The sequence below is a fragment of the Macrobrachium rosenbergii genome, chromosome 21 (genome assembly GCF_040412425.1).
Source record: "Macrobrachium rosenbergii isolate ZJJX-2024 chromosome 21, ASM4041242v1, whole genome shotgun sequence".
Taxonomy (NCBI): Eukaryota; Metazoa; Arthropoda; class Malacostraca; order Decapoda; family Palaemonidae; genus Macrobrachium; species Macrobrachium rosenbergii.
The window spans coordinates 58,807,022-58,834,302 of NC_089761.1; the positions used below are offsets into that span (position 1 = coordinate 58,807,022).

General features: G+C 36.9%; 1 protein-coding gene across 6 annotated transcripts in view; it reads left to right on the forward strand.

Annotated features, from left to right (window-relative positions):
* The window catches only part of LOC136850230 (E3 ubiquitin-protein ligase TTC3-like), a 477,716-nt gene that overhangs the window by 283,175 nt on the left and 167,260 nt on the right, over window positions 1-27,281 (forward strand). For all 6 annotated transcript variants that reach the window (XM_067123873.1, XM_067123870.1, XM_067123869.1 and 3 more), the window contains 4 exons: window positions 2,150-2,229; window positions 2,572-2,769; window positions 8,390-8,519; window positions 8,742-8,878. In XM_067123873.1, the coding sequence (XP_066979974.1) occupies window positions 2,150-2,229; window positions 2,572-2,769; window positions 8,390-8,519; window positions 8,742-8,878 (545 nt within the window). The remainder of the gene's footprint in view (window positions 1-2,149; window positions 2,230-2,571; window positions 2,770-8,389; window positions 8,520-8,741; window positions 8,879-27,281) is intronic.

The window sequence follows — 27,281 nt, forward strand, 5'->3', positions numbered from 1 at the left end:
ATTTGGCCAAGAACACTCAAATGATTGTCATGGTGCATGATGATGTTGATGTTTTTCCCTTGTGGTTACAATAATTAAATATTAACAGACACCACATCTTGATCATAAAAAAACATGATTATTAAGAAACAAGTGAACTTGATTATAAATACTACTTGAACATAACCAAATAATGAATTGAAGTGCCACCAGCTTCTGATAAAATACAAATGAAAATCAAAACTTGTGAGTAACTAACAGAGCAACACATGCGTGTTCACAATTCACCAGTAAACTTCGTTAGATAAAACAACTGAGCTAAACATACCTCAACAGGCTCAACTGAAGAAACGTGAAAGAGAAGTAATTCTCACAGACGTGTGGCAGGCAACTGACTCTGGACTTGCGATGGGCCGGCTGCCGGTAACACATAAGTACAATTTATATCAATATTTACGGAAAATGTTAAGCCTAGTATCCTGGCAGAGTATAGAAAACTAAAGTTAATACAAGCAAAAACTAAAAGTGAATACAAGCAGTCTCCAGTTAAAGGTGGGGGTTCCATTCCCAGCTGAGCACCGCCAACCAAAAATTGGCAATAATAGCACTAATAACCCACTTAACAAAGTTAAGGGAGCACACGCCTCCGATTTTTATGGAATTTTTATATGTTATACATATATATAAGGTGATGTTCCAGGAAAAATTTGAGAGTTGATCGGCTGATTATTTTGGATTTTATTAAAAATAAAAATAAATAAAAAATTAAAAATGATTCACCTCCTTCATTTTTAGAGCTATTGCAATACGGCTTCAGAAAGTATATCACAGTATGAAAAAATAATGGGAAGAGTTTTCTACTTTTCCTTTTTTTTTTGGATGGGGGGATTTTCCCAAATTTGTATAATTTGATTATCACCGGTTCTTCACAACCTAAGAAAAATCTAGCCCCAAACAAATATTCGTCTTTCTTTCCTTTTTTTCCAATGGTATATTTAACTTTAAAATTGGCCTAAAAATAAAAAAGTTGGCGTTTGAAGTGCAAAAAAGTGAAAACTACCCAAAAGATCAACAAGTGGTTTTTTTTTTTTTTTGGAGCATTATTTTGGTTGATTTCGGCTCCAGGTCACCCCCTTCCTCTATAAAAGGGGGGCCGAGGTTAGGGTATCATCAAGTACCACCTGATATTGTTGCCTTGTTTGAAACCAAGAAACAGAAGTTTAGTAGCTACCAGGCTGATATTCTTGACTCATTTTCAGTCTTTTTTCACTTGTTTGGTCTTTTTGGTCTTTGAGTTTGATTTTCAAGCCTTTTGTCTCTCGAATGAAGAACTTCTTCTGTACTTTCACTTGTGCCAAACAGATGTGTTAGCAAGTTGAATTTCTCATAGCCAAAGTTGTGTTCAATTTCCTCAATAGATCAATTGATGGTGCCATTGCTAATTCGCTTGCTGGGGCACTAACCAGAGATTGGCACTTCATTAAAATATCAGTTAATCTATTGGCAGAGAATCGACCTGAACTTTACCCCTGCAATTTCCTACCTTGCAGACACTATTTTTATCTAACCAGAATTGATATAATGAACTTGTCATCATAACTCCCTTTTTCATCATCCTTTATTCATCAACTGTGAGCATATTTTTGAAGGTGAAAGTATATAGATTGTATTTAGAGTTACTGGATGTAAAAAGATAGCGAAAAACCAGAGTAAAAGTGTCCCACCATTAACCAATGCTACGCTGGAACAAGCCATTGTTGTTGTCAGACACTGCCAGACTGCCTGATATAAAAATCTGTAAAAAGGTGATACTTGTCTTACGGCCATTTATATTTTTTCATAATTTTAATAGTGGCGAAATGGAGATCATGCTCTTGGATAAATGGAATAGCCATAAAACCAGTTGGGAATGTTGTGTATTAACCAATTTTTTTATAATAAAGATAAATGTTTACAATTTTTTTAAACAGATGTTTTGACTCGCCCCAGGTTAGAGAACCACTGACCTAAGTAATCTAACTTAGAAAGATATTGGTGATTTTAATGCAGAGAATGTGCATAAGATGGAATTTTTTCTCAAACTTTCAGTGAAATTTGAGGGTGAAGAAATTCTTTACTTCTGTTTATTTTTAGGTAGTATTTTATTTTTTATAAACTATCCTGCTTCCAGACTGCTACCGCTCCTGCTAATGCAGCTTTAGCCAAACCACAAAGTTCTCCTAATGATTGTCAAAGTAATGTAAAACAAAAGTAAGTTTTTTGAAGAGCAAAAGTAAGTATTTTGTTGATTTTAATTTTTGAACTCATTTTTATCAGTTTTCTTTATTTTTTTGTTTTCATCATAAACAGATGTTATATACAAATATACATGGTTTGATAATTATGTACAATAACTCTTTTTAGTGTATTTTGAATACATACTAGAAACTGATTGTGTATATATTATTGCTTTAACTGGCATCTAAATACATATACTTGGGAGATCTAAAAGAAAGCCATGAAGATTACAATATACTTCACTGGTCCAGAAAGAACTTGTACCCTTTAAACTAAGTATTCTACATTGCCTTACCCTCTCATGACTTGTTGTAGAGCCCAAGTGCCTGTGCCTCCCCTGCCGATAGACCCTGAAAGCCTAGATAAAGTTGCTGTTGTTATCAAGCCAACAATAGAAGATGATCTTTTGGCCCCAACAAAACCATCAAAGAAGAAAAAGAAAAATAAGAAATCAAAAGAAGTCATTCAGCCCGATCTTTTAGGTGATCCATTGGATACAGCTGAAAGCAACAAGTAAGTATTTTCAGTTTCATCTGTTTTGAAAGTCATTTCTTTCGATTATATTAAAGTCCTATTTATCCAGACCCTTGGTATCCAGCTATCTTTATCAGGTGGAATGAGAATGATTGAAAAAGTATATTGTATGGTTTTGTTATGCAGTAGTTGAAATTAGCTCTTAAGCAGTAAACTCCAGTTCCTGCAACATGGACCACTGTGTATGTTTCCAGAGAGGATGCTGTAGGTTTATTGAATGTTTTTCTGAATAAAATAAAAAGAGGTGAAATTGAATCATTTCTCTTAGTGTTTCTGTAATTAAAGAAAACGCTGTAAATTTTTACTGTAATTGAAGATAGGAATAAGTAAAATTGTAAGCCCAAAGCTAAAAATGTATATATAATCACAAAGTGTGCATGTTGTGTTTAAGGCAGAAAGTTTATGATAGGCTAGCTAAGATCAAATGTGCATATTCCAACTCGTTCAGAATAAGAGTAGCATTTCAAATCGCAAAGTGATCGTGTAGCCTAAATGGTTTGAAATAAACTAACCTAATCGTAGCCTAAGTCTTATACTATGACACCCAGGTAACTTCACTCATATTCCATTTTTCACTTAGAACATTGCATTGCGTTGTGTATATTAATCCAAGATATAAATGATATAAATGTACTGTTAGTTCAAATGGCGCATTCGATATTCCTAGTCTGAATTAGAATGAGATTGGCATGAGAACAATCTCTACTTCACAACCGTCTTCCAAACCACACCCAAAGTAATTCTCCTTACATTTAGATATGCATATCTCCTAAAGGAAATCTCCCTAAATGAACTTTAGGATGAAAAGGAATACTTAAGTGGACTTGAAGGCACCGACAACCATGGCTGCATTCCCTTTTCTTGAGTCCCTGCTAGATACAACTACACTGCATCAGAGCTGTGACGAGACTCCCTTCACAGCTGTCTTGACCACCACCAAATGTTCAACTAACAACCAAACAAACAACCGATTACAAGCACCATTACATGTATACTTACAATTAATTACACGAAACAGCAAAGCACAATGCTTTTCACAAATAAATACAAACACAACAAAACATGTCCTTCTACATAGTATGCATTTCCACTTTATGTAAATTTAAAAAGAATACATAAAAGTGCAGTGCAACTTGTGGAAAAGTACAGTCTCTCTTTTCGAAGTTTCGACATACTCCCCCACAAAAAAACCTTATGCCTACATTGTTTACAATAGTCCTGTTCTTATCAATGCCCTTCTGGCTTCTGCAGCTATTTGAGCAGTCTTTCTGCTCGGGCAGGTGCTTGACCGAATGTCTTCTGTTGCAGGATTAATTTCCCTTATCTCCTGCCACAGCTCTAAAGGGTACAACTTAATTACAGGTCTCATGAGCTGGCTATGGGCCATTCTTATAGTAGCCACTCTTGGGACCTTGTCCCGCCCCATCACAATCACTTGGCCCAACTTTTAGTTCCGTGGCCCCTCGTCATGAATGAGGACTACTTCCCCTAACTTGGACCAAGAGCCATGCATTTTTCCTACTCGATGAGTCTCTCTGAATATTTTTAAATACTCACTCTCCCATCTTTTTCACAGGGAATCTGTTCTCAGTGAACTCTCTCCTTCCATAGGTAGGGTCACCAGGGATCTCTTCCCAATTTACTACTTCTCTTGGGAAGGGCTTGAGCTTTCTTCCAAGGATCAAATGGTTAGGGGTTAAAATTTCCAATTGATTCAAATCCCCGGGCGCGTAACTTAATGGTCTATCGTTGATAATTCCTTTGAGTTCTACCAGTATACAGGTCAGTTCTTCAAAACTGATTAGGGCTTGATGTACGATCTTTTTTAGGCATGACTTAAGAAGTCCTATCAGCTTTCCCATATATAGTAATACAGTACCATGAACTTGTGCGATTCGAGTTGCACGAATTCACAGACACAAAATTTTTCATTGGAACCTAACTAATTGTCGCACATGAGTTTTTCACAGACATGCGAACACTGAGAAACCCCTGCAAAAGTGTTTGTTTAATTTGTTATGTAATTTTTAAGTTGTTTAGCTTTTATGTATAAATTAAATAACAATAAGTATTAAAAGTAATTCTCTGGTAGACATCAGAGGTGCCTCACACTGAGGGACCTGGGGCAACCCGAACAAACTGTAAGGTCTGTAAGGTAAAGGTCTCTCTCTCTCTCTCTCTCTCTCTCTCTCTCTCTCTCTCTCTCTCTCTCTCTCTCTCTCTCTCTCTCTCTCTCTCTTTTACTGAGATGAGAGAATTTGTTTGGTACTTGTATACAGGTATGTTTATTTGTTTTGTATGATAAATAAATTTTTTACCTAATAATAAGTACTAATTTTCAAATAATAATAATAATAAAACTGTAAATAAAAAATTCGTATCATTTTAAACAAACAAATTCTTCCCCCTCATCTTATGTAAGAAACTCAAAGGCAGAAGCTGTCAGACATGTCATTTAACATGACAAAAAGGGGAGTATTGCTGATTAGGGTCAGAGATTTCTTACTAATTTCTCTCTCTCTCTCTCTCTCTCTCTCTCTCTCTCTCTCTCTCTCTCTCTCTCTCTCTCTCTCTCTCTCTCTCTCTCAGTTAGCGCAACCTACATATTACTGTTTCTCTGTATCTTTAACTGTATAGTAGGTAATTTTAATTGATCTAATTTTACCTGTACTGTCTACAAACTGTAAATGTGCCGTTCTAAAACACAAAGACATAGAGCATTTCAGAGCAAAGAGAAGGAGACAATTTCAGAGCAGAGAGAAGGAGACAGAATAAAGAAGTTTTTAAAAACGAGGTTGAGAAGACTTCTAAAAATAGATCATTGGAATGGGGGGGAGAGAAATAGTTTACTAATGTTCACACACTACTGTATTCTTACGTTAACCATTTATTTCTTTTTTTCAGGGTAGTGTATTAAGCTAACTTTTCAATGAAATTACGATAACTTTAATTTCATTTAAAAGTTAAGTTTAATACTGAATTTCCATCTTTTGATATCTAATGTAAGAATAACTCACTCTCTCTCTCTCATATGTTATTCTCACCGTCTCCGTTAACCCTTAAACGCCGACTGGACGTATTGTACGTCAACTAAAATTGTCTGTCAGGTGCCAAGTGGACATACGGTACGTCGACTACAAAAAGTTTTTTTAAATATTCACGGAAAAATAGTTATAGGCCTAGTTTGCGAAAGATTTTAAATCACGCACCTTGAGGGGATGCTGGGAGTTCACGGATCACGCTATTGTTTTGTTTACAAGCGTTACCCAGCTGCGCATGCATGAATTTCTTTCTTCTCACACTACAAAGCATCAGCGACACATCTCAGAAATTCTTTCATCACTTTGTCGTAATTGTTGCACCGTTTGCTATTAGCCTTCACATAAAGTTTTATATATGAACATGTGCGCAATTTCATGTAGAATACAACAAAAAACAACCCATGGCTGTAGCTTATATAAGTTTTGAAATATTTTCATATAAATCACGATGTGCCAAAATTTCAACCTTCGGTGAACTTTGACTCGATCGAAATGGTCGAAAAATGCAATTATAAGCTAAAACTCTTACATTCTTGTAATATTCAATCATTTACCTTCATTTTGCAACAAATTTGAAGTCTTTAGCACAATATTTTGATTTATGGTGAATTTTTGAAAAAAACTTTTCCTTATGTCCGCGCAGTAACTCTGCCGAAAATCTCAGAAATTCTTTCGTCACTTTGTCGTAATTTTTGCACCGTTTTATATTAGCCGTTACATAAAGTTTTATATATGGAAATGTGCGCAATTTCATGTAGAATACAAAAAAAATAACTCATGGTTGTAGCTTTTATCAGTTTTGAAATATTTTCATATAAATCACGATAAGTGCCAAAATTTCAGCCTTCAGTCAACTTTGACTCAATCGAAATGGTCGAAAAATGCAGTTGTAAGCTAAAACTCTTACATTCTAGTAATAGTCAATCATTTACCTTCATTTTGCAACAAATTGGAAGTCTGTAGCACAATATTTCGATTTATGGTGAATTTCTTAAAAAAACTTTTTCCTTATGTCCACGCGCAGTAACTCGGCTGAAAATCTCAGAAATTCTTTCGTCACTTTTTCGTAATGTTTGCACCGTTTTATATTAGCAGTTACATAAAGGTTTTATATATGAAAATATGTGCAATTTCATGTAGAACACAACAAAAAATAACTCATGGTTGTAGCTTTATCAGTTTTGAAATATTTTCATATAAATCACGATAAATAGAAAAAATTCGACCTTCGGTCAACTCGACCGAAATGGTTGAAAACTGCAATTGTAAGCTAAAACACTTACAGTGTAGTAATATTCAATCAATTGCCTTCATTTTGCAACAAACGGGAAGTCTCTAGCACAATGTTTCGATTTATGGTGAATTTTTGAAAAAAACTTTTTATGTCTGCGTGTTACAAATTCATGCATCATTTTGTGATAATATTTTCTCTGTGTTGCTTTGATCGTTTTACAATTTGTTATATACCAAAATCATCGCAATTTAGTGTACAATACAACGAAAAAAAAATCACTCATTAGCTTTAACCGTTTTGCTCACAGCACGATTTGTATACAATTATATATGAAATTTTTTTTTGCGCTGTCATATATTTCAATATTTATATATGATAATGATATTTTTTTTAATTTCTGATGGTTGCATACTAAACTTCAGAAAATGACAAAAAAAGGAGCCAAAAATAAACTCTTAATCTTGAAAACTAAGCTTGCTGTGATTTGAAAAAACACTTTCTTTCTGCTTCAGCGCTAACTCCCAAACCCCGCCGGCATACAGCAGACACTTTTGCAAATAGAGGCTCGACGTTTAAGGTTTAAGGGTCTCTCTTTTTTTTTTTCATATTGTACTGTATACAAAATTCACATAAGGTATCAAGTTATGGGGTTTTTGAACACCTAAATTTAAAACTGTAAGTTTTAAATTTAAGTTCCCCATATTAATAGTGTAAAGGCAATAACTAAAGGGGCAAACTGTTTCATCACTAAGGCACTTGATAAAGCCACCCACCCCAACAAATGAACTAAGACATGTAAATTATTAAGAGAGAATGAATGCAAAAACTAATGAAACAAAAAATTTTGAAGAATACGTAGAGTAACTGTAAGTGGAAGGTTGTCATACTCCAGTATCGAATGTACACAGATGAAAGCTAAGGAAACTTATGTAAATCACACATGCACAATTTTTTAAATAAAAAAATTTAAATCAGGTAAAAAATCATTTAATGTAAGCACCGTAAAAAGAAAAGAGCAATGAAGTTGACTTTGTCAGTTATGCAGAAATTGAGTGATGCAGGCATTTCACCGCATGCATTGGAGGCCCCTCAGTCTTGACTAATACAAGTTGGTGTGACTGGGATTTTCAGGTCCAAGGGAATAGGGCAATATGTGGTATGGCCAGGGGGGGGTGAAATGTAATTAATCAAGGAAGGAATTGAATTATTTGAACAGTTTCTCAATAACAAAAGTTACGACTCGTGAGTCAAAATACAAGGGACAGAAAAGTACTTATTTCAAGAGTAAGTTTTATTAATCTCCAGAATTATATTTTTGTATCAGGAGTGAGTATGTTGCACGGTTAAGGATACTAAAACAACAAAGAGAAGCTCAAGAGTCAGATGCACAAAATTTACCCAGGTCTACAGGAAATGGTTTTCGACTTGCCTATCCTCCAAATATATCGCAATGGGTAAGTCATGGAACTTAAGTGATTTTTGCCATTTGGTTACCTATTGGCTTTATGTTGGTGTATTCTTACACTGAGATATTTGTCAACATATGATTAGATGGTTGTTAGAGCTAATTTGGATCAAGTAATTGTTAGAACTAATTTGGATCAAGTAACAGTTTATATTTTTTATTGTCATTTCTATGTTGAAGGTGCAGTCTTAAAATTAGAATACTTTTGCAGCTGGATCCAGAGAACCCATTTTATTTGCCACAGCATCTGCAAGATAATCCAGAAGAGTTGGAGAGGATACTCCAGACAAAAATGATTGCATCTTCATCTCCCAACCTTGACAACAGTACTATTACAACCTTACTTGAGTATGTTTCATGTATAGTTTGCTTTTGAACGATGCATGTTCATTACAAAACATGTAATGGATAATTGGTTCCACAAATGTTTGCACATGCACACACATGTTGAACTGTTAATACTGAACCCTGTTTAACATAGTCTGCTTCAGCTCAAACCCATTACTTGTATTCAGCATAAGGTTGTGGTCAGTGAAATCCCAGATAAAATAAAGAAAGAAACAAGTAGTTAGCTGGTAACTCTGCACATACCCTTAAGGATCCCGGAGTTGTCAGCAAGTAACTCACTCTGTATTATATCGTTCACTTCACTTAAATCCGATGTTTTCAGTTTGCAGGACTGCTTGATTCATTCTAGGACATGAACAATATAACATTCAATAATTTATTTCTCCGTTCACCTTATTTTCCTCATGCAGTAAAATAATTTAAGAGGAATTCAGTTTCCTTGGTAGATCATTATTATTGTCAATTAAAAAAATTCCCTGCTTATTTAGTCGGTAGTTAATGAAGGACAACTATTGTAAGTACTTTTCTTGACAGAGTGGGTAACTGGGTAATGTCAGGAAGGGTTAGCAAGAGAACACAGTTTCCTAACTTGGCCTACTGCTTTTGCATTGGCCAGATAGAAGCGATAGGTTAGTGTATTTTGGTTTATATATATATCACCATGAGGGAGACCTCTTCTAAGTCACCTCGCCCTCTTGAGCTTTGCAGTTACGTACAGTGTACCCTCATAAACTTGATTTGCTTTTATTTCTATTGAAACAAGTACAGTAACGTTAATAACACCACTGAATAACAAAGGCAGGTTTTGGGAAAATATTGCCCTTTCCTAAAAAATCTCCCATTCCTCACCCCTTGGTAATCTTTTAATCCTCTTCCTTGACCTAGTGACTGCTCAAGACCTTTATTCCAGGTAATGCCTTTTGGAGACCAAAACTTTGCCGGAGGCACAGATAGGCCAATGAAGGAGGTTAATCCAAAAAGAGAAAGTGGCTGGACCCATAGCAACTGGTCACCATGTGGCCAGTGCCCTGCCACATGGTCCGAGCAGCATAGAAAATGGACTGCCAAGTGAGAAGACACCACCATCTGGAAGGAGGAGAAAAATAATCTGCCCAGGCCTTAAAAGGCAGCACATGAGCAGAATCCTGACACTTGCCCCTTGATCCACTCCCTTAGAGCCTTGACCCTTTCTCCACGTGGCTGTTTTGAGCCTTAACTCTTTTATGCCCAAATGACGTAGTGGTACGTAAAATTACCCTACTCCCCTTCCTACCCGACTGACATTCCGCTACATAAAATTTACCGAAATTTTTTGTACGTGTGTTAGGAGTAAATTTTTTTTTCTATTCTGACAATTAGTGGTTTCCATAGGCTAAAGCATACCTTGGACCATGTAACTCAGGCATCAATACACCAGCCAAGCAGTTCCTGTACTGCGCATGCACAAATCCCTGGCATAGTAAAATTCTCACAATGAAATCAGCTGATCCTACCCATGCTTCTCTCTCGTATCTTACATTTTTTGTTTTTTACATTTTTTATAAAATGTGGGATTTGTATGTGGGATTACATTATTGGAAACACTGTTTCATACCCTCTTTTTCTATAAGTTTTTTCACCAACTGTACTTATTCGTTTTTCATTCTTTTATATGTCGATATTTAGAGAATTTTGTGGGCTTTATCTTAAAGAACAATTCATTCGCCTCACGGTTATAGTTTTTGAGCTACGAACGATAATGTTGAAAATGGTAACATTTTTTTTTTTTTTTCGTTTTGATCAACTTATAACATCAAAATGAAACTGTTGCCGTTACCAAAACCCTTTTTCTTGACCCTCACTGTATTCCTCAATCTTCCCTCTACATTTTCGAATATTTACAAAGGAATTCCTACGAAAAATAACCGAGATAGAGCTCTAAAAAAAAAAAGAACTTTCTTATCCTCTTCTCTATCAATTTTTTCACCAACTGTACTCATTCGTTTTTCATTATTTTATATATCGATATTTGGAGAATTTTTTTGGCTTTCTTATAAAAAAAGTTCATTTGCCTGACTTTCATAGTTTTTGGGCTGCAAATGAAAATGTCAAAATAAGTAAAGATTTTTTTTGTTAACTCAAATTTTTCGTATTTAGAGGGCTGGAAGTTATTCTGACTATTCCACCATAAAATATAAACATCAAGAAAAAAAAAAGACAGCAAAATGAACATTGTTGTCATAAAATTTCTATTTTTGCTGAATTTTTTTAAAAATTCATTTTTTCGTGCTGTCGAGCGCTCCCAGACACCTCAGATCTCTGGTAGGCGCGGCTCTCAAACTATAAAGATGCGAAAGTGTTAAGTGCAAGCCCCTTAAATTCTTGCCCTCCATGCTGGCGCTGAAGACAAGGACCCCTGTCTGTGACTACAGGCAGTTCCCTGGTTAGTGGCAGGGGATCTGTTCCGACGGTGTGAGATAACCGAAAATCTGCAATTTTTTGGTTATCAGTGCCTCTGTTTGGTATGTATCGGTGCCAGTACGCAATTATCAGCACCGATAAGTAGAAATCGGCGCAGATCAGCGCCGAAAATCGCTGATTTTTGTTGCTAGACAAACGCCGAAAAACCAGATTGCCAATAACCGGGAACTGCCTGTACAGTACAAGGTAATGTACCAGAAGTGAGGTTTTGAATCAGTCATGAATCTTCTATTCATCTACAGAAATTAGTTTCATTTCCAAAGTGCGATTTTCCACAGAGACCTGATTTGTTTATTGCAGTGAGTAAATATCCAGATTACCATGTGTTTACTAGTGGTTAGAAAGTAAGTATACCTTAGTTTTACCAGACCACTGAGCTGATTAACAGCTCTCCTAGGGCTGGCCCGAAGGATTCTGTGAACCCCTCGATTCTCTTTAATTGCGCTACCTAGTTTTTATAAGTAACCGAATGCGTTCTCGATTACAGGAGTTGGTAGTTGTGGAATCAACTGTTGATCTTGTGCTCATGCCGTGGTCCAAGCCATTGCACCTCACCCCACAGTGTCCTTTGAAGTTGATTTTTCCGAGTCCTGTTATTGTTTAATTTGTTGTAGTTGTTCGACACGACTCTCACAGTTGAATTATTTATCAAAAGTTACTCATACACCCTAGAACATAATAGACAAAAAACCAAAAAATGTTCACATTACTTGATTTATACAGATGGGTCTAAATCACAACATGGAGTAGGATATGCCGCTATATCTGCTACATCCCAGAACAAGCCATATCAATTATCTTTGCCTAATACTGTAATGCCTCAGTCTTCACAGCAGATTTGAGTGCAATCGCAGTAGCCATCAAAATTATAAAGCAAATATAATTCAATACTTTTGTGATTTTTAGCGACTCAAGAAGCTCTATAGAAGCTGTTCAAGGTTACTACTAAAAAAATAATATTGTACAGGAAATTAAATATGAACTCCACAAATTGTATAATAATGAAAAAAATATTGAAATATGTTGGATCTCTGCCCATGTAGGGATTAAAGGAAATAAAGAAGCTGATAAAGCAGCTAAAGAAGCAGTCCACATGGCAAGAGCAAATGTAAAAATCCTGATTAGTGATTACATAAGAGATATAGAAACAGTCGTTGTAAATAAAGGGCAAAATGCTGTATATGGAACGATAAACCTATAAATAATAAATTGAAACAAATAAAAACTAGTTTTGGAAAATGGATGTCGTCATGTCAGAGAGAGAGAGACACACACAAGTAACTCTGACGTGTTTGCGAATAGGCCACACTCATTTAACACATGGACACTTGATTAACAGTTCACATGGCCCTCCTCCCAAATGCTCAGAATGCAAAGTGTTGATAACAGTCAAAATGTGTTGTGTGACTGTCCAAAATATAACCAACAGCGAGTATCAACCTTTGGAAATAAAACGATGGGGGAAATTTTGTCAGAATCTTATACATTTTCAGTCAACCAAATTTTAACATTCATGAGGAAGTGTAACTTAATAGACAAAATATGAAACTAAGTAAATAATGAAAATACAAAAGCCAGTAGGGCATTTAATGAATAAAAAACAAATTTTTTGGTATTTTTTTCTGATTTTTAATTTTTAATTTTTTTTCGAAATCTTATTTTAATCTTTTTATCTTTAATTTTTTTGTATGTATGGAAATGAGCAAATGTATTTATTTTATACATGTGTTTCAGTATAAAAGCATGTTCATTATACAGTTTTCTCTCTTAAATTTTATTTTCATTCATTCTTCATCACACAAATGACTTATTTGGTCCCAGTTCTAGGCCTGTAGCCTAGACCTGGTATTTCATCCTAGTCCTTTGGGCCAGCCCTAAGAGAATGCGAATACCTGACTGATCCACGATACATTCTTAATGTAACCAAGCAGTTTTGGGTCGATGGGTGAGCCTGTTTGTGTGTGGTGGTCTCGTGTATGCATGCTTGGCATCTTGGGGTCTCTTTGCAGGCTGTGTTGGTGTGTTGGGTTAGGGAGGCTAGGCAGTAGAAGCTGCCTGGGTTTTCCCTTTCTGGTGCTGTTGGGGTCTGTGTGGGGGGCTTTTGGGTGTTGGGTGTGCACTTTGGATTCTGCACATCTCTTGCTTAACTTTATGGATTTGGCAGCTAGTTCTCCCTCCCCTGGATCTGATGACATACAAGCACTGGCAGCGACTTCTGGCGTGGAAAAGGATATTGGTACTGACTTACAGATTCCACCTCAGAAAGAAGGAACTGAGGTTGATGAAGCCTCTCCACAGGGAACTCCACAAAAGAAAGATTCTAAGAGTGATGAAAATCACCATGGAAAATTGACATTTCTGCATGCATATGAAATACCCCTTGCATGCTATTATGAGTCTATTTTTCTATCATTTAAACAATATGGGAAAACTTTAGAGATGACATAACGAACTTCAATGAAGCTGATGAGAAATTGGAAGCCTGGCTGTCTTTTGAGAAGCATGAAGTTGCCTTTAGTGCCACATGTTACATTGAAAGTATTCTTCTTCATATAAATGTTATATAAAGTGAGCACTTTGTGACAAATTCCCTATAAATTTAGATGTTTATCGCCCAGCTGACTGGAATGAAAATGAGTCTCCGACTCTTGAAAGTAATCTTCAGAGTATCTAAACTCCCCCAGTGGCTTACAGTAACTGCAAAAGAGGAGAATTATCATTATTCTAAATTCAGTAAATGTTTGCAAAAGAAAGTAGGCACTATAGGAAATGGTGACATTTCTAGATTTGGTAAGAAATCTGTTCTTATTCATGCAAATCCAAAACACAATCACTTATGCTTTGCAATTTAAAAGTAGATGACAATGAAATGTTAGTAGATATCAAACCCAATATTAATTTTAGTTATGGAAGAGGGGTAATCTTCAGTAGGAATTTATATGACTTCTAAGATGAGGAAATATTAGATATGTGTCCAAAACGGGTTTGACAGGTATGAAAAATTCCAAAAACTACAATGATGATTATTACTTTTGAGGATCATAATGCTCCCTCTCATTTGTATATAGAAAATGAAAGGGTGTCATACGCCCATACAAACAAAAACCATTACAGTGCTTCAACTGTTTCAGACATGGTCATCCTTCTTGAGTCTGTAAAAATGACAAGTTGTGTGGCAACTGTTCTGCACCAGCACATGTCAAATGCACTTTAGGCACTCAGTGCATTAATTGTAATTTGAGTCATAAGTCCAGTGATAGAAAATGCCCACGTTTTCAAATGGAAACAACTGCTCCACTAAAATCAGATGCAGAGCATATAAATGTGGGTTATGCTAGAAGACTTAATTAAGGGAAAGAATTATGCTAAGGCCTTGAAATCAAATATCAGCAAGCAAGATAAACCAAAAATGCCAGGTAGGCCAATGAATGCAAACATAAGTTCAGATATAAATGCCCAGCCTCCAGTTCAGAAATCAGTACCTCCAATTTTGGATATTACTCCCCATTCCTCTGCACCTTCTTCTCCTAAGATAAACAGCCCTAGGCTGTCATCTCGGGTGCTCTCTCTGCCTGATGTAGGAGAGGAACTCAAGCATGTTATTGCTGTCATAACAGGGGAAAATACCAATACACCTTCCCACTTTCCAATAGGAAAAGAGGGAGACTGCCTTCCTTTTCCCCTCATGTTACAAGACATGCTGAGACACCTAGCAATAGCTATGAAATATTGTCTATAAACAAAGTTTATGGATCAAAATTGCCTAATGAGATAATTCACTCAAAAACTACTGTTGATATACACCACAATCCTCACCAATCAGATAAGCTACATAATGTTATAAAGAGTGTAAAACCAAAAATATCTTGACTGTCATTTAAAAAATCATCAGGAAGTAGCAGTTAAATGAAAAATTCAGAATTGAGTGTTCTAGAAGATAACCGGCATTTTCTCCACCTTGCAATGGAAGTGCCAAGGTCTGAGGGGTAAGTATGAAGAGCTTAAGACATTCATGATTTCTCTCCAGTTTTTATTTGTTTACAGGAAACTATGTTAGATATTAATTCTCCTTTTCCAAGGGAATACACTGCATACTGAACTGCTTATAATCCTCAAGTAGGAAGTCATGAAGGGAGTTTGGTTTATATTTGCCATGACATTCCTCAGATATCTTTAAGTCTGCAAACTCCCTTTCAAGCAGTAGCATTGCAAGTAGAATTAATTCGTAAATATACTGTTTGTTCTCTCTACTTAACTCCCAATGATGATGTCTGCTATAATGATGTAGTAGGGTTGATTAATCAACTTCCTCAACCGTTTTTTCTTGTAGGAGACATGAATAGTAAACATCCATTGTGGGGTGATGTTTTAACTAATAATAGAAAAGGCAATCTCATAGGATCACTAGTTGAAAATGAAAATGTAGGGATGGGATTCTTAACCCTTAAACGCCGAAGCCCTATTTACATAAACGTCTCCCGTATACCGGCGTCATTCGGGAGCTAGTGCCGAAGCTGAAAAAAAGTTTTTTTCAAAAAATCACAGCACGCTTAGTTTTTAAGATTAAGAGTTCATATTTGGCTTCTTTTTTTTCTCATTGCCTGAAGTTTAGTATGCAACCATCAGAAATGAAAAAAAAATATCATTATCATATATAAATATTGGAATATATGACAGCGAAAAAAAAAAAAACTCGTTTATAATTGTATACAAATCGCGCTGTAAGCAAAACGGTTAAAGCTAATGAGTTAATTTTTTTTAGTTGTATTGTACACTAAATTGCGATGATTTTGGTATATAACAGATTATAAAACGATTAAAGCAACACAGAGAAAATATTATCACAAAATGATGCATGAATTCGTAACCCGTGTACGTAAAAAAAAGTTTTTTTTCAAAAATTCACCATAAATCGAAATATTGTGCTAGAGACTTTCAAGTTGTTTCAAAATGAAGGAAATTGATTGAATATTACTAGACTGTAAGTTTTTTAGCTTACAATTGCATTTTTTTACCATTTCGATCGAGTTGAAGTTGACCGAAGGTTGATTTTTTTTCTATTTATCGTTATTTATATGAAAATATTTCAAAAATGGTAAAAGCTAAAAGCATGATTTATTTTTTGTTGTATTCTACATGAAATTGTGCACATTTCGATGTATAACACTTTATGTAACGAATAATATAAAACGGCGAAAAAATTACGACAAGGTGACTCAAGAAATGCTAGGATTTTTAGCGGAGTTCGCGCGCGCGAATGGAAGGGAAAAGTTTTTTTCAAAAATTCACCATAAATCGAAATATTGTGCCAGAGACTTTCCGTTTGTTGCAAAATGAAGGTAAAGGATTGATTGTTACTAGAATGTAAGAATTTTGGCTTACGATTGCGTTTTTCGAGCATTTCGATCGAGTTAAAGTTGACCGAAGGTTGATTTTTTCTATTTATCGTTATTTATATGAAAATATTTCAAAAATGGTAAAAGCTAAAAGCATGATTTATTTTTTGTTGTATTCTACATGAAATTGTGCCCATTTTGATTTATAACACTTTATGTAACGAATAATATAAAACAGCGAAAAAATTACGACAATGTGACTCAAGAAATGCTAGAATTTGTTGCGGAGCGAAGGAAAAAGTTTTTTAAAAAATTCACCATAAATCGAAATATTGTGCTGGAGACTTTCCGTTTGTTGCAGAATAAAGATAAATGATTGATTGTTACTAAAATGTAAGAATTTTGGCTTACGATTTGCGTTTTTGAGCATTTGGTCGAGTCAAAATTGACAGAATGTTAAAATTTTGTCAGTTATCGTGATTTAAATGAAAATATTTCAAAACTGTTAAAAGCTAAAAAGAATGATTTATTTTTTGTTGTATTCTACATGAAATTGCACACATTTTGATGTATAACACTTTATGTAACGAATAATATAAAACGGCGAAAAAATTACAACAAGGTGACTCAAGAAATGCCAGGATTTTCAGCGAAGGAAAAAGTTTTTTCAAAAATTTACGGATGCCCCTCAGGACACCCCGATGCTTCCTAGGGGTCGTAAAAGGCACGGGATGTGGTCCTTGGTCCCCTTCAGTCACACGTGGCCGCACAACATGGTGTTGAGAAGCTGGGTCATCTTGGGTGCTTGGTCCCTCTCCAGCATCCCAGTCTAAAACTTGTCTCACACGCTCACTACCGACAGGCAATATGCGCCTTTCATGGTCCTGACGACGTTGGGACATCTCTGCAAACGTCCTGTTGCCTCACAAACACGCAAACACTCGCCAAAGTTCTGCAAAACACGGATCGTCAAAAAATCGCTCTCGGACGATGCGGCGCTGATGCTTTCTGGCACGGGAAGGAGAAATTGGCGCATGCGGCGTCTGGGTGACGCTTATAAACAAAACAACAGCTTGATCCGTGAACTCCCAGCATCCCTCAAGGCGCGTGATTTAAAACCTTTCGCAAACTAGGCCTATAATTATTTTTCTGCGAATATTTAAAAAAACATTTTTAGTCGACGTATGGTACGTCCACCTGACACCCAACAGGCAATTTTAGTCGACGTATGGTACGTCCAGTAGGCGTTTAAGGGTTAATAAAGGTGCATTACAGGCACTTGACTAACCCCTTGGTTTTAAAAATTCAGCAATGGGTGTACCTATTATTATACAAAAGAACACACATTAGTTTTTGTTGGGTTCCAGCACATGCTGGTGTGTATGGAAGTGAAGAAGCTGACAGATTGGCCAAAGTAGCAGCTCTAGATTTACTTCCAAGGAGGTGTCCACTTTTATATAATGATTTCTTCCCAAGCATTAGAAAATTTATAATTAATTTGTGTAAGGAGCATTGGAATAGTATAGGGGAAAATAAAATTCAAGAAATTACAGATGTTATATATCCTTGGAAGTATGGCAGTATACCTAGAAGATGGGAGATGGCTGTTTGCCGTTTAAGGATTTGGCATACTCGCCTAACACTCGGCTTTTTGATGGCTGGGGAGAATCGACCTTTTTGTGAGGATTGTCTGGTCCCCTTGACTGTGAGGCACTTCCTGGTTAGAAGCCGTTACCTCTCTGAGGCTCTTGGTCGGGATCGCAGGCTCATCCTTGCCAAGATCCTTGGAGAAGATGTGGTGTATGATGATGCCAGTGGCAATTTTAGATTTATTATCGACACCGGTCTTCTCCCAAAGATGTAATAGTTGATTAATTTTATTTGATCTTTTTATTGTTTTTATAACAGCTATGTTCTTCATTTAATTGACATCAGCATCAATGACCCAGTTGTCACAATGCCAGATAACTCAAAATCTTTCATTCATTATAGTTTATTAATATTTATATTAATATACTGTTCAGTGAAAGTGAGATAATTAAGATCATCGATAATAAAATAAGTGGGACAGTTAAAACCATAATGTTCACTAACACATTTTTTCAGCAAAGCATTCAATTAAATGCAAAAATATCCATGATCAAAATATTTGTGATTCAACTTGTGAATTTTAACAATATGTAATCCTATAAAATACATGTCATCATATCGCTCTTGGAGAGGATGGTCCGAGAACAGGAATCGCAAGTGATGAAGTATCCCTACAGCAGACTGTGTGGGATTTTTCATACCACTATAGTAAAGTTAAAATTACTGTTAAATTCTTGTTTTCAAGAAGAAAAAATTATATAAATCAAAATTATTGAGTAATTTTTGCAAGCAGCAGTCAGATACTGTAATCATGATCATGGCAACGTTCAAACTTAGTGCCATACTGTGTACACAATTTGAGATCGAAATGTCTATAAATAGAATAGAAGTAGAGGGTTGTCATTGGCTAACAGCTCTCCATGGCAACCGGCCAGCCAATCAGGTTTGAGCTTTATTCTGTCTAAGAAAGAACATTTTGGTCACGTGAAGCTGACGATGACGTAAGTGCGTGGTGTTTTAAATATAGCATGTAGTTTTTAATAGTGTACAGTATATATTTTACTGATTACATGAAGAATAAAATGAATTCCTTCTCATTAATTTGAGTGCAAAATTGTTGGTTCAGAGATCCTTTGGCAACAAAGTATATTTTTATTATGCTTCAGCAGATTTTACTAATGCTATGTTGACATATCTTCAAAACAAAATTTATCTCTTGAATCTCTCGAGGACTATTAATCCATTTCTGTTTACCAATGCTGGTTACACCCTTTATAGTCCACGCAACTGACAACAACAAAATTGTTTTTTATTTTTGTCTTCCAAAGCTGTATTACCTGTAGTACACATTTTTAAAAACATTACGAATACACACACACACACACACAGTGTGTGCATATGTGCTAATACCTATTGGTTAAAGATACTCAGATTAGCAGTATCTTTTCCTTAGGGAGACAGAGAGAAGATAGTGAGAGAGCTCATCTCTTTAATCTCTTGAGAAATGTTAATCCATTTCTGTTTCCCGTTTCCACACGACTAACAACAACAACAAAATATTATATATATATATATATATATATATATATATATATATATATATATATATATATATATATATATATATATATATATTTTTTTTTTTTTTTTTTTTTTTTTTTTCTTCCAAAGATATGTTACCTGTACTATATGTTTTTTAAAACATTATGAACACACACACAGTGTGTGCATATGTGCTAATACCCATTGGTTAAAGAGGCTCAAATTAGCAATATCTTTTACCCAGAGAGAGAGGGTGCGTTTTGTACAATGGCAAATATGGTACTGGTTCTGAAGCACTAGCACCAGCAATCTGTTTTTGTTTATCCATATTAACAACAATTTTTGTATTTCATCTATTATTGGAGGCCTCTTTTTTCTCATGCTTGTAATCCCCTTAGCAACACTAGTACTTTTTATTAGATCTGGGTACCTTAAACTGAGAAGCTAAATCAGTCACACGAATGCCTCTTTCATACTTTTCAGTAATCTCTTTTTTGAGTTCAATTGTGGTTCTAACCATTTTCCTTTTCTGCTTGTCTGCAGTGGCTTTCTTGGGACCCATGTTTTTATCAAAATACAGTACAAAAGCCACAAAAACTTAGGAAATAGATCAAAACACTCGAAGCACAGCTGAGTGGGTTTAAACAGTTCCTGGGAACAACACCAACTAGCGCCGATTGACTGAAACACAAAACACTTTGTTTACAAAAATCACATGGTTTATCAGGTCGGATTCCGGTTTTTTGTTCTAGCTCCGATGGAAAATTTGCTTGAAATTTTGCTTCGAAATCCAATTATGTTGAGTTCTGATACAGTCAAGAACTGGGGTTCTACTGCATCCAGGAATGCATATTGGTTGGACATGTCAAACCAAGGCTAAATTCTTAAATGTATGGTGAAAATAGCAAAATCAATGAGGGTTCTGGGAAGAAAAGGTGTTTACCCTTTTCAAAATGGATTTTTAATTCCCTCACAGCCTTTGCCCAGGTTGTTACAAACTGTAAAAGACAAATTCGATATATCACATATAATAACATACAGACTAATTAAGATGGACTTGAGCTTTTCTTTGCCTGCCTATGGCTCCCGATTCACCAAAATGATGAACCACAAAGTAATGTTGGGAAGGGCATTGAGGGCCATCTCTTGGTGCTACAGGTGCCAAGGGACGTGGATGAAAGATATGAAGGAGGTCTTATCATCTGAAAACTGGCATGCCATGAAGGAGCACATGGCTCCAGTGGGGAAGGCTCTGTCTTACATGGCCAAGCATGTGACCCATGTGTGGGCTAATCATCCTCAAAAGGAGGGAGTCCTGCTTGTCATTAGCTCATAGTCGCATCTCAGTCAATAGTTGGCTCTGCCAAAAGAATAGCCCCCTCATGGGTGTGTCCATGAACTTGCCTCCAGAGTTGCTGAGCCAGGAAGTAACTGAAAAGAGAGAGGATGTGAAGGACTCCCTCTCGGCGGCCTCACTCACGTCTGCTTCAAGGGGGCAGTTGATCAACACAGTGGCCCAGAGTAGGCCTACACTGACCTAGAGACAGTCATTTCCTCCTGGATTTTGACAATAGGACCTCCCAGCCTCTCGGGGAAAACCAAGTGAGGAAGGCAGTCAGTCCTTCCGGACCTCCTAACCCCTCCATCCTGAGAAGCGAAACAGTTTGGAGAAAGAGGAGGAATTAGATGGGGTTTGGACGTTCCACCGCCACTTCAGAACAAGGTGGGTGGCTGTCTGGGGAACAAGGGACCTGGGTGGCAGCAGTGCGGAGTAGAGGACCTGTCAGGGTCGTGGGATTTGTCAGACATGGTTAGAAAATTCAAGAAGAGTTGCTCTTCTTGAGAACTAAAACCCCCAAAATGGGAGCATCACCAAGGTCCTAGCTTCTCTGAGGAAAGTGCCCTATGAACTGTTCAGGAGGTCTTCAGACTGGGACTTTACCTTAAAATCAGTTATCCTTTTGGCACTGGCATTGACGAAGAGGGTGGGCAAACCTCATGGCCTCACACACGACGTGACCCACAACCTTAGATGGATATCGATGGGCTTTACCTTCCTCCCAGAGTTTGTGACTTAGACTCAAAACCCCTCCACACACGACCCAAGGTTCGATGTTTTCTCAGTTCCTTCACTTAAGGACTTCGAAGGTAACGAACAGGATGAAATAGTGCTATGCCCAGTGAGAGCTTTGAGAGCCTAACTTAAATGTACAGCCCCCCACGGACCCATCAGGTAGACTGTTCTTAAGCATGGCTTGAGAGAAGAGTGAGGTATTAAGGAACACTATCTTCTGGCTGAGTGAGGTTATTGGGAGAGCATACCGTTTGGAAGGTAATGAAGACCCTGCCCCAGCCAGAGTCAGGGCTCATGACATAAGGGGAGTAGGTCTGTCGGTGGTGTTTAAGAAGTACCACGCGTTAGGGCAGGTCGTCCAGGCTGGGTTCTAGAAGAGGCAGACTACATTCTTTTCTTTCTACCTTAAGAATGTAGCATACAAGTCCTTAGATACCTTCACCTTGGGTCTGGTGATGGCTGCACAATAAGTCATTTGATGACCTAGAGCCCTACGAGAGCTCCATTGGGAGGGGAAGGTATCACCAGCTACAGTATGAGGAAAAAATTAGTACACCACATCAGCTTACACCCTTGCAAGTCCTTGGGGGTAGTAGGGGTAACGTTCCTACATGTTTACCTGAGAGATCATCCTCCCACCTTCAGGTGAGGCTCCATATATGAAAATGTAGGTTCTTATACTTGTCGGAACAGATACATAATTAAAAATAGATTTGTATTTTTCCTAACATACGAACCTACGCTTTCATATCGGTAAAGTTACTCTCCTTGTACCACCCACATAGTTTCGATCTTTCATTCCTTCTAGGAGGTTGAGCGGAGCTGTGTACGGGCTGTCTCAGACACAGGAAATTGGTATCAGGTCACACCACGTGACCCAGGTAGCGTTAGGGTTTTGTTTTTCAGAGACTAGTTGAGAACAGCCAAAGCTAGGTAAACATGTATGGAGTTCTCCATATATGAAAGAGTAGGTTTGCATGTTAGGAAAAATACAAATTTCTTTTTAATTTGGTATTTTTATTTGGTAAACACATTGTATATTATTGTACTGCTGGTAAGTAAATTGCAAAACCTTATATAAATTCTGATTATTTTATCATGAATATATAAATTATTGCATCTACAGTCTTTATTGGAGTGAAATGCAGTACCATTATTTTTCTAGACATTTATGAGATATTTATCCCCAATTTATCAGCCAGAGCAATTATAGCTACCTTTTCCTGTTTAACAGAAATTATGGTACACCAACCAACCTGGAAATCTGGCAACCCCTCCAGGTGGCCCCTAGCCATCAGTCTTGTCACCTTTAAAATTGTTAATCATGTACAGACAAAATTTTGGAACTTTGCAGTTACTGGGAGGCATGGGCCAATTGCAGAAATAAAGCCATTTATTTTGGCCATCCCAGAGTCTGGTAACTCTCCAGAGGAATTGACAATACTCATCCTTCCATTTAAATGGAAAAAGCTTCCACTGGATATGAATACTTAGCAGTTCAGTACCTGTACGGTTAAAATCTCAGTTGGAACTGCCACTTAGGAGTTCCATGCAAGGTTCCACCTCCACTCCATTTTAACCTCTGCCACTATCCTGGAATTGACTACAAGGGAGTTTCCAGAGTCTTCTAGGAATGTTCTGGCTGCTCTTGCAAAGACACTTAAGCATTCCTTATGGGATGTGCTTTTGTAATTTTATGGAATGGTGCCTCAGGGATCAAAGAGAAACATTGGTGGGCTCAGACATGGGGCTCACCAATGGCACCTTCCTGTTACATTCTTCCCCTTTTTGCCATAATCCCTCTAAGAAGATTAGAATGAGCTCAACAGAACTGTACAGTATCTGCCGTGCTGGGTAATTTGGAACCTGGGAAACAATGTTCCTGAGAGGTCTAACCTTCCCCAAACCAAAGCAGCCCCAGCATGACCTGGAATCATACAAGTCTCCAGTTGCCCCTAGTGTCTTACCAGTAACAAGAGAGGTGGGTAGTAACATAAGCAGCAGCTGTAACAAAAACATCCCTTTCATGGCAGACAGAGGCACATTTGTTGAGGAGTAGGCAAAGCCATACCTAGAATGCCTGGAGACAGTCATTTGCAACCACATATGCAGTGGAAGTCTTTCCCTTAAGGGCAAATTATCACCAATGGGTTGGGATGGCAATGGTCACATCCCTCCCACCCCTAAAAGGATTTATCCAATAACTGGATCCTTCCTTGGGGAAGTGTGGGCGAAAGGCTCTTATAAAGGGAGCTATAGAGAAAAAAGTTAAGTATACCTTAGTTTAACCAGACCACTGAGCTGATTAACAGCTCTCCTAGGGCTGGCCCGAAGGATTAGACTTATTTTACGTGGCTAAGAACCAATTGGTTACCTAGCAATGGGACCTACAGCTTATTGTGGAATCTGAACCACATTATAGCGAGAAATGAATTTCTATCACCAGAAATAAATTCCTCTAATTCTTCATTGGCCGGCCAGAGAATCGAACGCAGGCCTTGGAGAGTGCTAGCCGAGTACGATGTTGACTCATCAATGAGGAACTGGGAGCTATAGAGAAAGACAAGTTCATCTGTCACCAGTGTTCCCAAGGATGACTTGGAATGAAACCTGATCATCAGCCTGTTTCTTAAGTATGCATGTTTGCTCATTCTGCTTGAGATCCATACTCTCTCTTCAGTCTAAAAGATGCTTAGTGGCACTTTCAATTGCTGTTCCCATCCCAACACTTCATAGGGTTGAGGATAGATAGATAGAGATCTGTTTATGACTCTTGTGTCTATCAACCATTAAAAACAAAAAGTTACAGTGGCATGTAATAATGTATGCTTTCTGTCTACAGCAGGAAAGCTTACTAAAAACATGGATGTTTGCTCATCCATACACCTTCTACCATATGCTTTTGAACTGATGAAGCATCCGTATCATCCAATTAAAGTGATATGACTACATATTAAATAACATTTTGCTTCTAAGCCAATAAAAGCACAAAACCTCACCATCTGTCTGTCTTTGTGTGTCTCTCCCTCTTTGCTTTGTCATTTTATTTCATGTTTTGCTTTTTGGTCATTTTATGCAGTGAAAATTGCTGTATAACAAAATACCAAGAAATATAAAATGAGAAATGATGAGAAAGAAAGGGAAGGTAGGTGTATGTACTTGTGTGTGTGGGTGTATTCATGTGTTTGCTGTAGGCTGTACATAAATAGGGGAGTTTCTCAGCAAGGAGTCAAATGTTATCTCTCTCTCTCTCTCTCTCTCTCTCTCTCTCTCTCTCTCTCTCTCTCTCTCTCTCTCTCTCTCTCTCTCTCTCTCTCTCTCTCTCATTGTGCATGATTATTTTATTCAGTAATATCCTTTAATAAAATGTGAAAAAAACATATGATAAAACATAAAATAAAAGCTCTAAAAAAAAGTCAGATGCCTGCTTACCCTTAAAACACCCATCCTGTACACCATTCCCACCCTCTCCCTGCTTGGGAAACTCCTTCACCTGCCAGCCATCCCCTCAGCAACACTTCTGCATGCTTTTTCCCATTGGGCATGTTGCTAACACCTCTTTCCCTGCTCAGCATTGCCAATTGCTCACTTGCTATCCTGCCCAACCTTCTGACACCCCCTCCCACGAAAAAACTCTTTCCCCAAACCTCCCAATCCCCTAAAACCCTTTCTTGGCTTGTTTATTAGTGTAAGCAATGTTACCAACACTTCTTTAGCCCTGTGCAGAGTTGCCAACCATCAGAATAAGGTTTTTTCAGTTTTTATGGAATTTATACAACCTATAAATATTATCATCTTTGGTCCTTGTGGGCCAGTTCCTTATGGATAATTTCAAGTTTGGATAATCTAGGGATTACTGTAGGGGAAATAATTGAATTGAAATGTATATGGTCTCAGTTCTATTGGCAGTTACATGTAAATTGCTCTCTCTCTCTCTCTCTCTCTCTCTCTCTCTCTCTCTCTCTCTCTCTCTCTCTCTCTCTCTCTCTCTCTCTCTCTCTCTCTCTCTCTCAGTTCCTCGCTGGTGAGCGGGTTCCGTTCTCAGCTCCCACTCTGTTGGTCGCGAGTTCGAATCTCCGACCGGCCAGTGAAGAACGAGAAATTTGTGGTTCGGATTCCACAATAAGCTGTAAGTCCCATTGCTAGGTAACTAATTGGTTCTTAGCCACGTAAAATAAATCAAATCCTTCGGGCCAGCCCTAGGAGAGCTGTTAACCCTTTAACGCCGAAGCCCTATTTACAAAAACGTCTCCCGTATACCGGCGGCGTTCGGTGAGTTAGCGCTGAAGCGGAAAAAAGGTTTTTTTAAAAAAATCACAGCACGCTTAGTTTTTAAGATTAAGAGTTCATTTTTGGCTCATTTTTTTTGTCATTGCCTGAAGTTTAGTATGCAACCATCAGAAGTGAAAAAAATATCATTATCATATATAAATATTGGAATATATGACAGCGAAAAATAAAAAACTCGTATATAATTGTATACAAATCGCGCTGTAAGCAAAACGGTTAAAGCTAATGAGTTAATTTTTTTTAGTTGTATTGTACACTAAATTGCGATGATTTTGGTATATAACAAATTTTAAAACGATCAAAGCAACACAGAGAAAATATTATCACAAAATGATGCATGAATTCGTAACGCGCGGACATAAAAATTTTTTTTTTTCAAAAATTTACCATAAATCAAAATATTGTGCTAGAGACTTCCCGTTTGTTGAAAAATGAAGCTAATTGATTGAATATTACTAGACTGTAAGTTTTTTAGCTTACAATTGCAGTTTTCGACCATTTCGGTCGAGTTAAATTTGACCGAAGGTAGAATTTTTTCTATTTATCGTGATTTATATGAAAATATTTCAAAACTGATAAAAGCTACAACGAGTTATTTTTTGTTGTATTGTACATGAAATTGCGCACAGATTCATATATAAAATTTTATGTAACAACTAATGTAAAGCAATGCAAATATTACAACAACGAGACGAAAGAATTTCTGAGATGTTCGGCCAAGTTACCGCGCAGACGTAAGGAAAAAATTTTTTTTTTTTTCAGAAATTCACCATAAATCGAAATATTGTGCTAGAGACTTCCAATTTATTGCAAAATGAAGTTAAACGATTGAATATTACTAGAATGTAAGAGTTTTAGCTTACAATTGCGTTTTTTTACCATTTTGGTCGAGTTAAAGTTGACCGAAGCTTGAAATTTTGGCAGTTATCGTGATTTATATGAAAATATTTCAAAACTGATAAAAGCTACAACCATGAGTTATTTTCTGTTGTATTCTACATGAAATTGCGCACATTTCCATATATAAAACTTTATGTAACGACTAATATAAAACAGTGGAAACATTACGACAACGTGACGAAAGAATTCCTGGTGCGGACGTAAGGAAAAG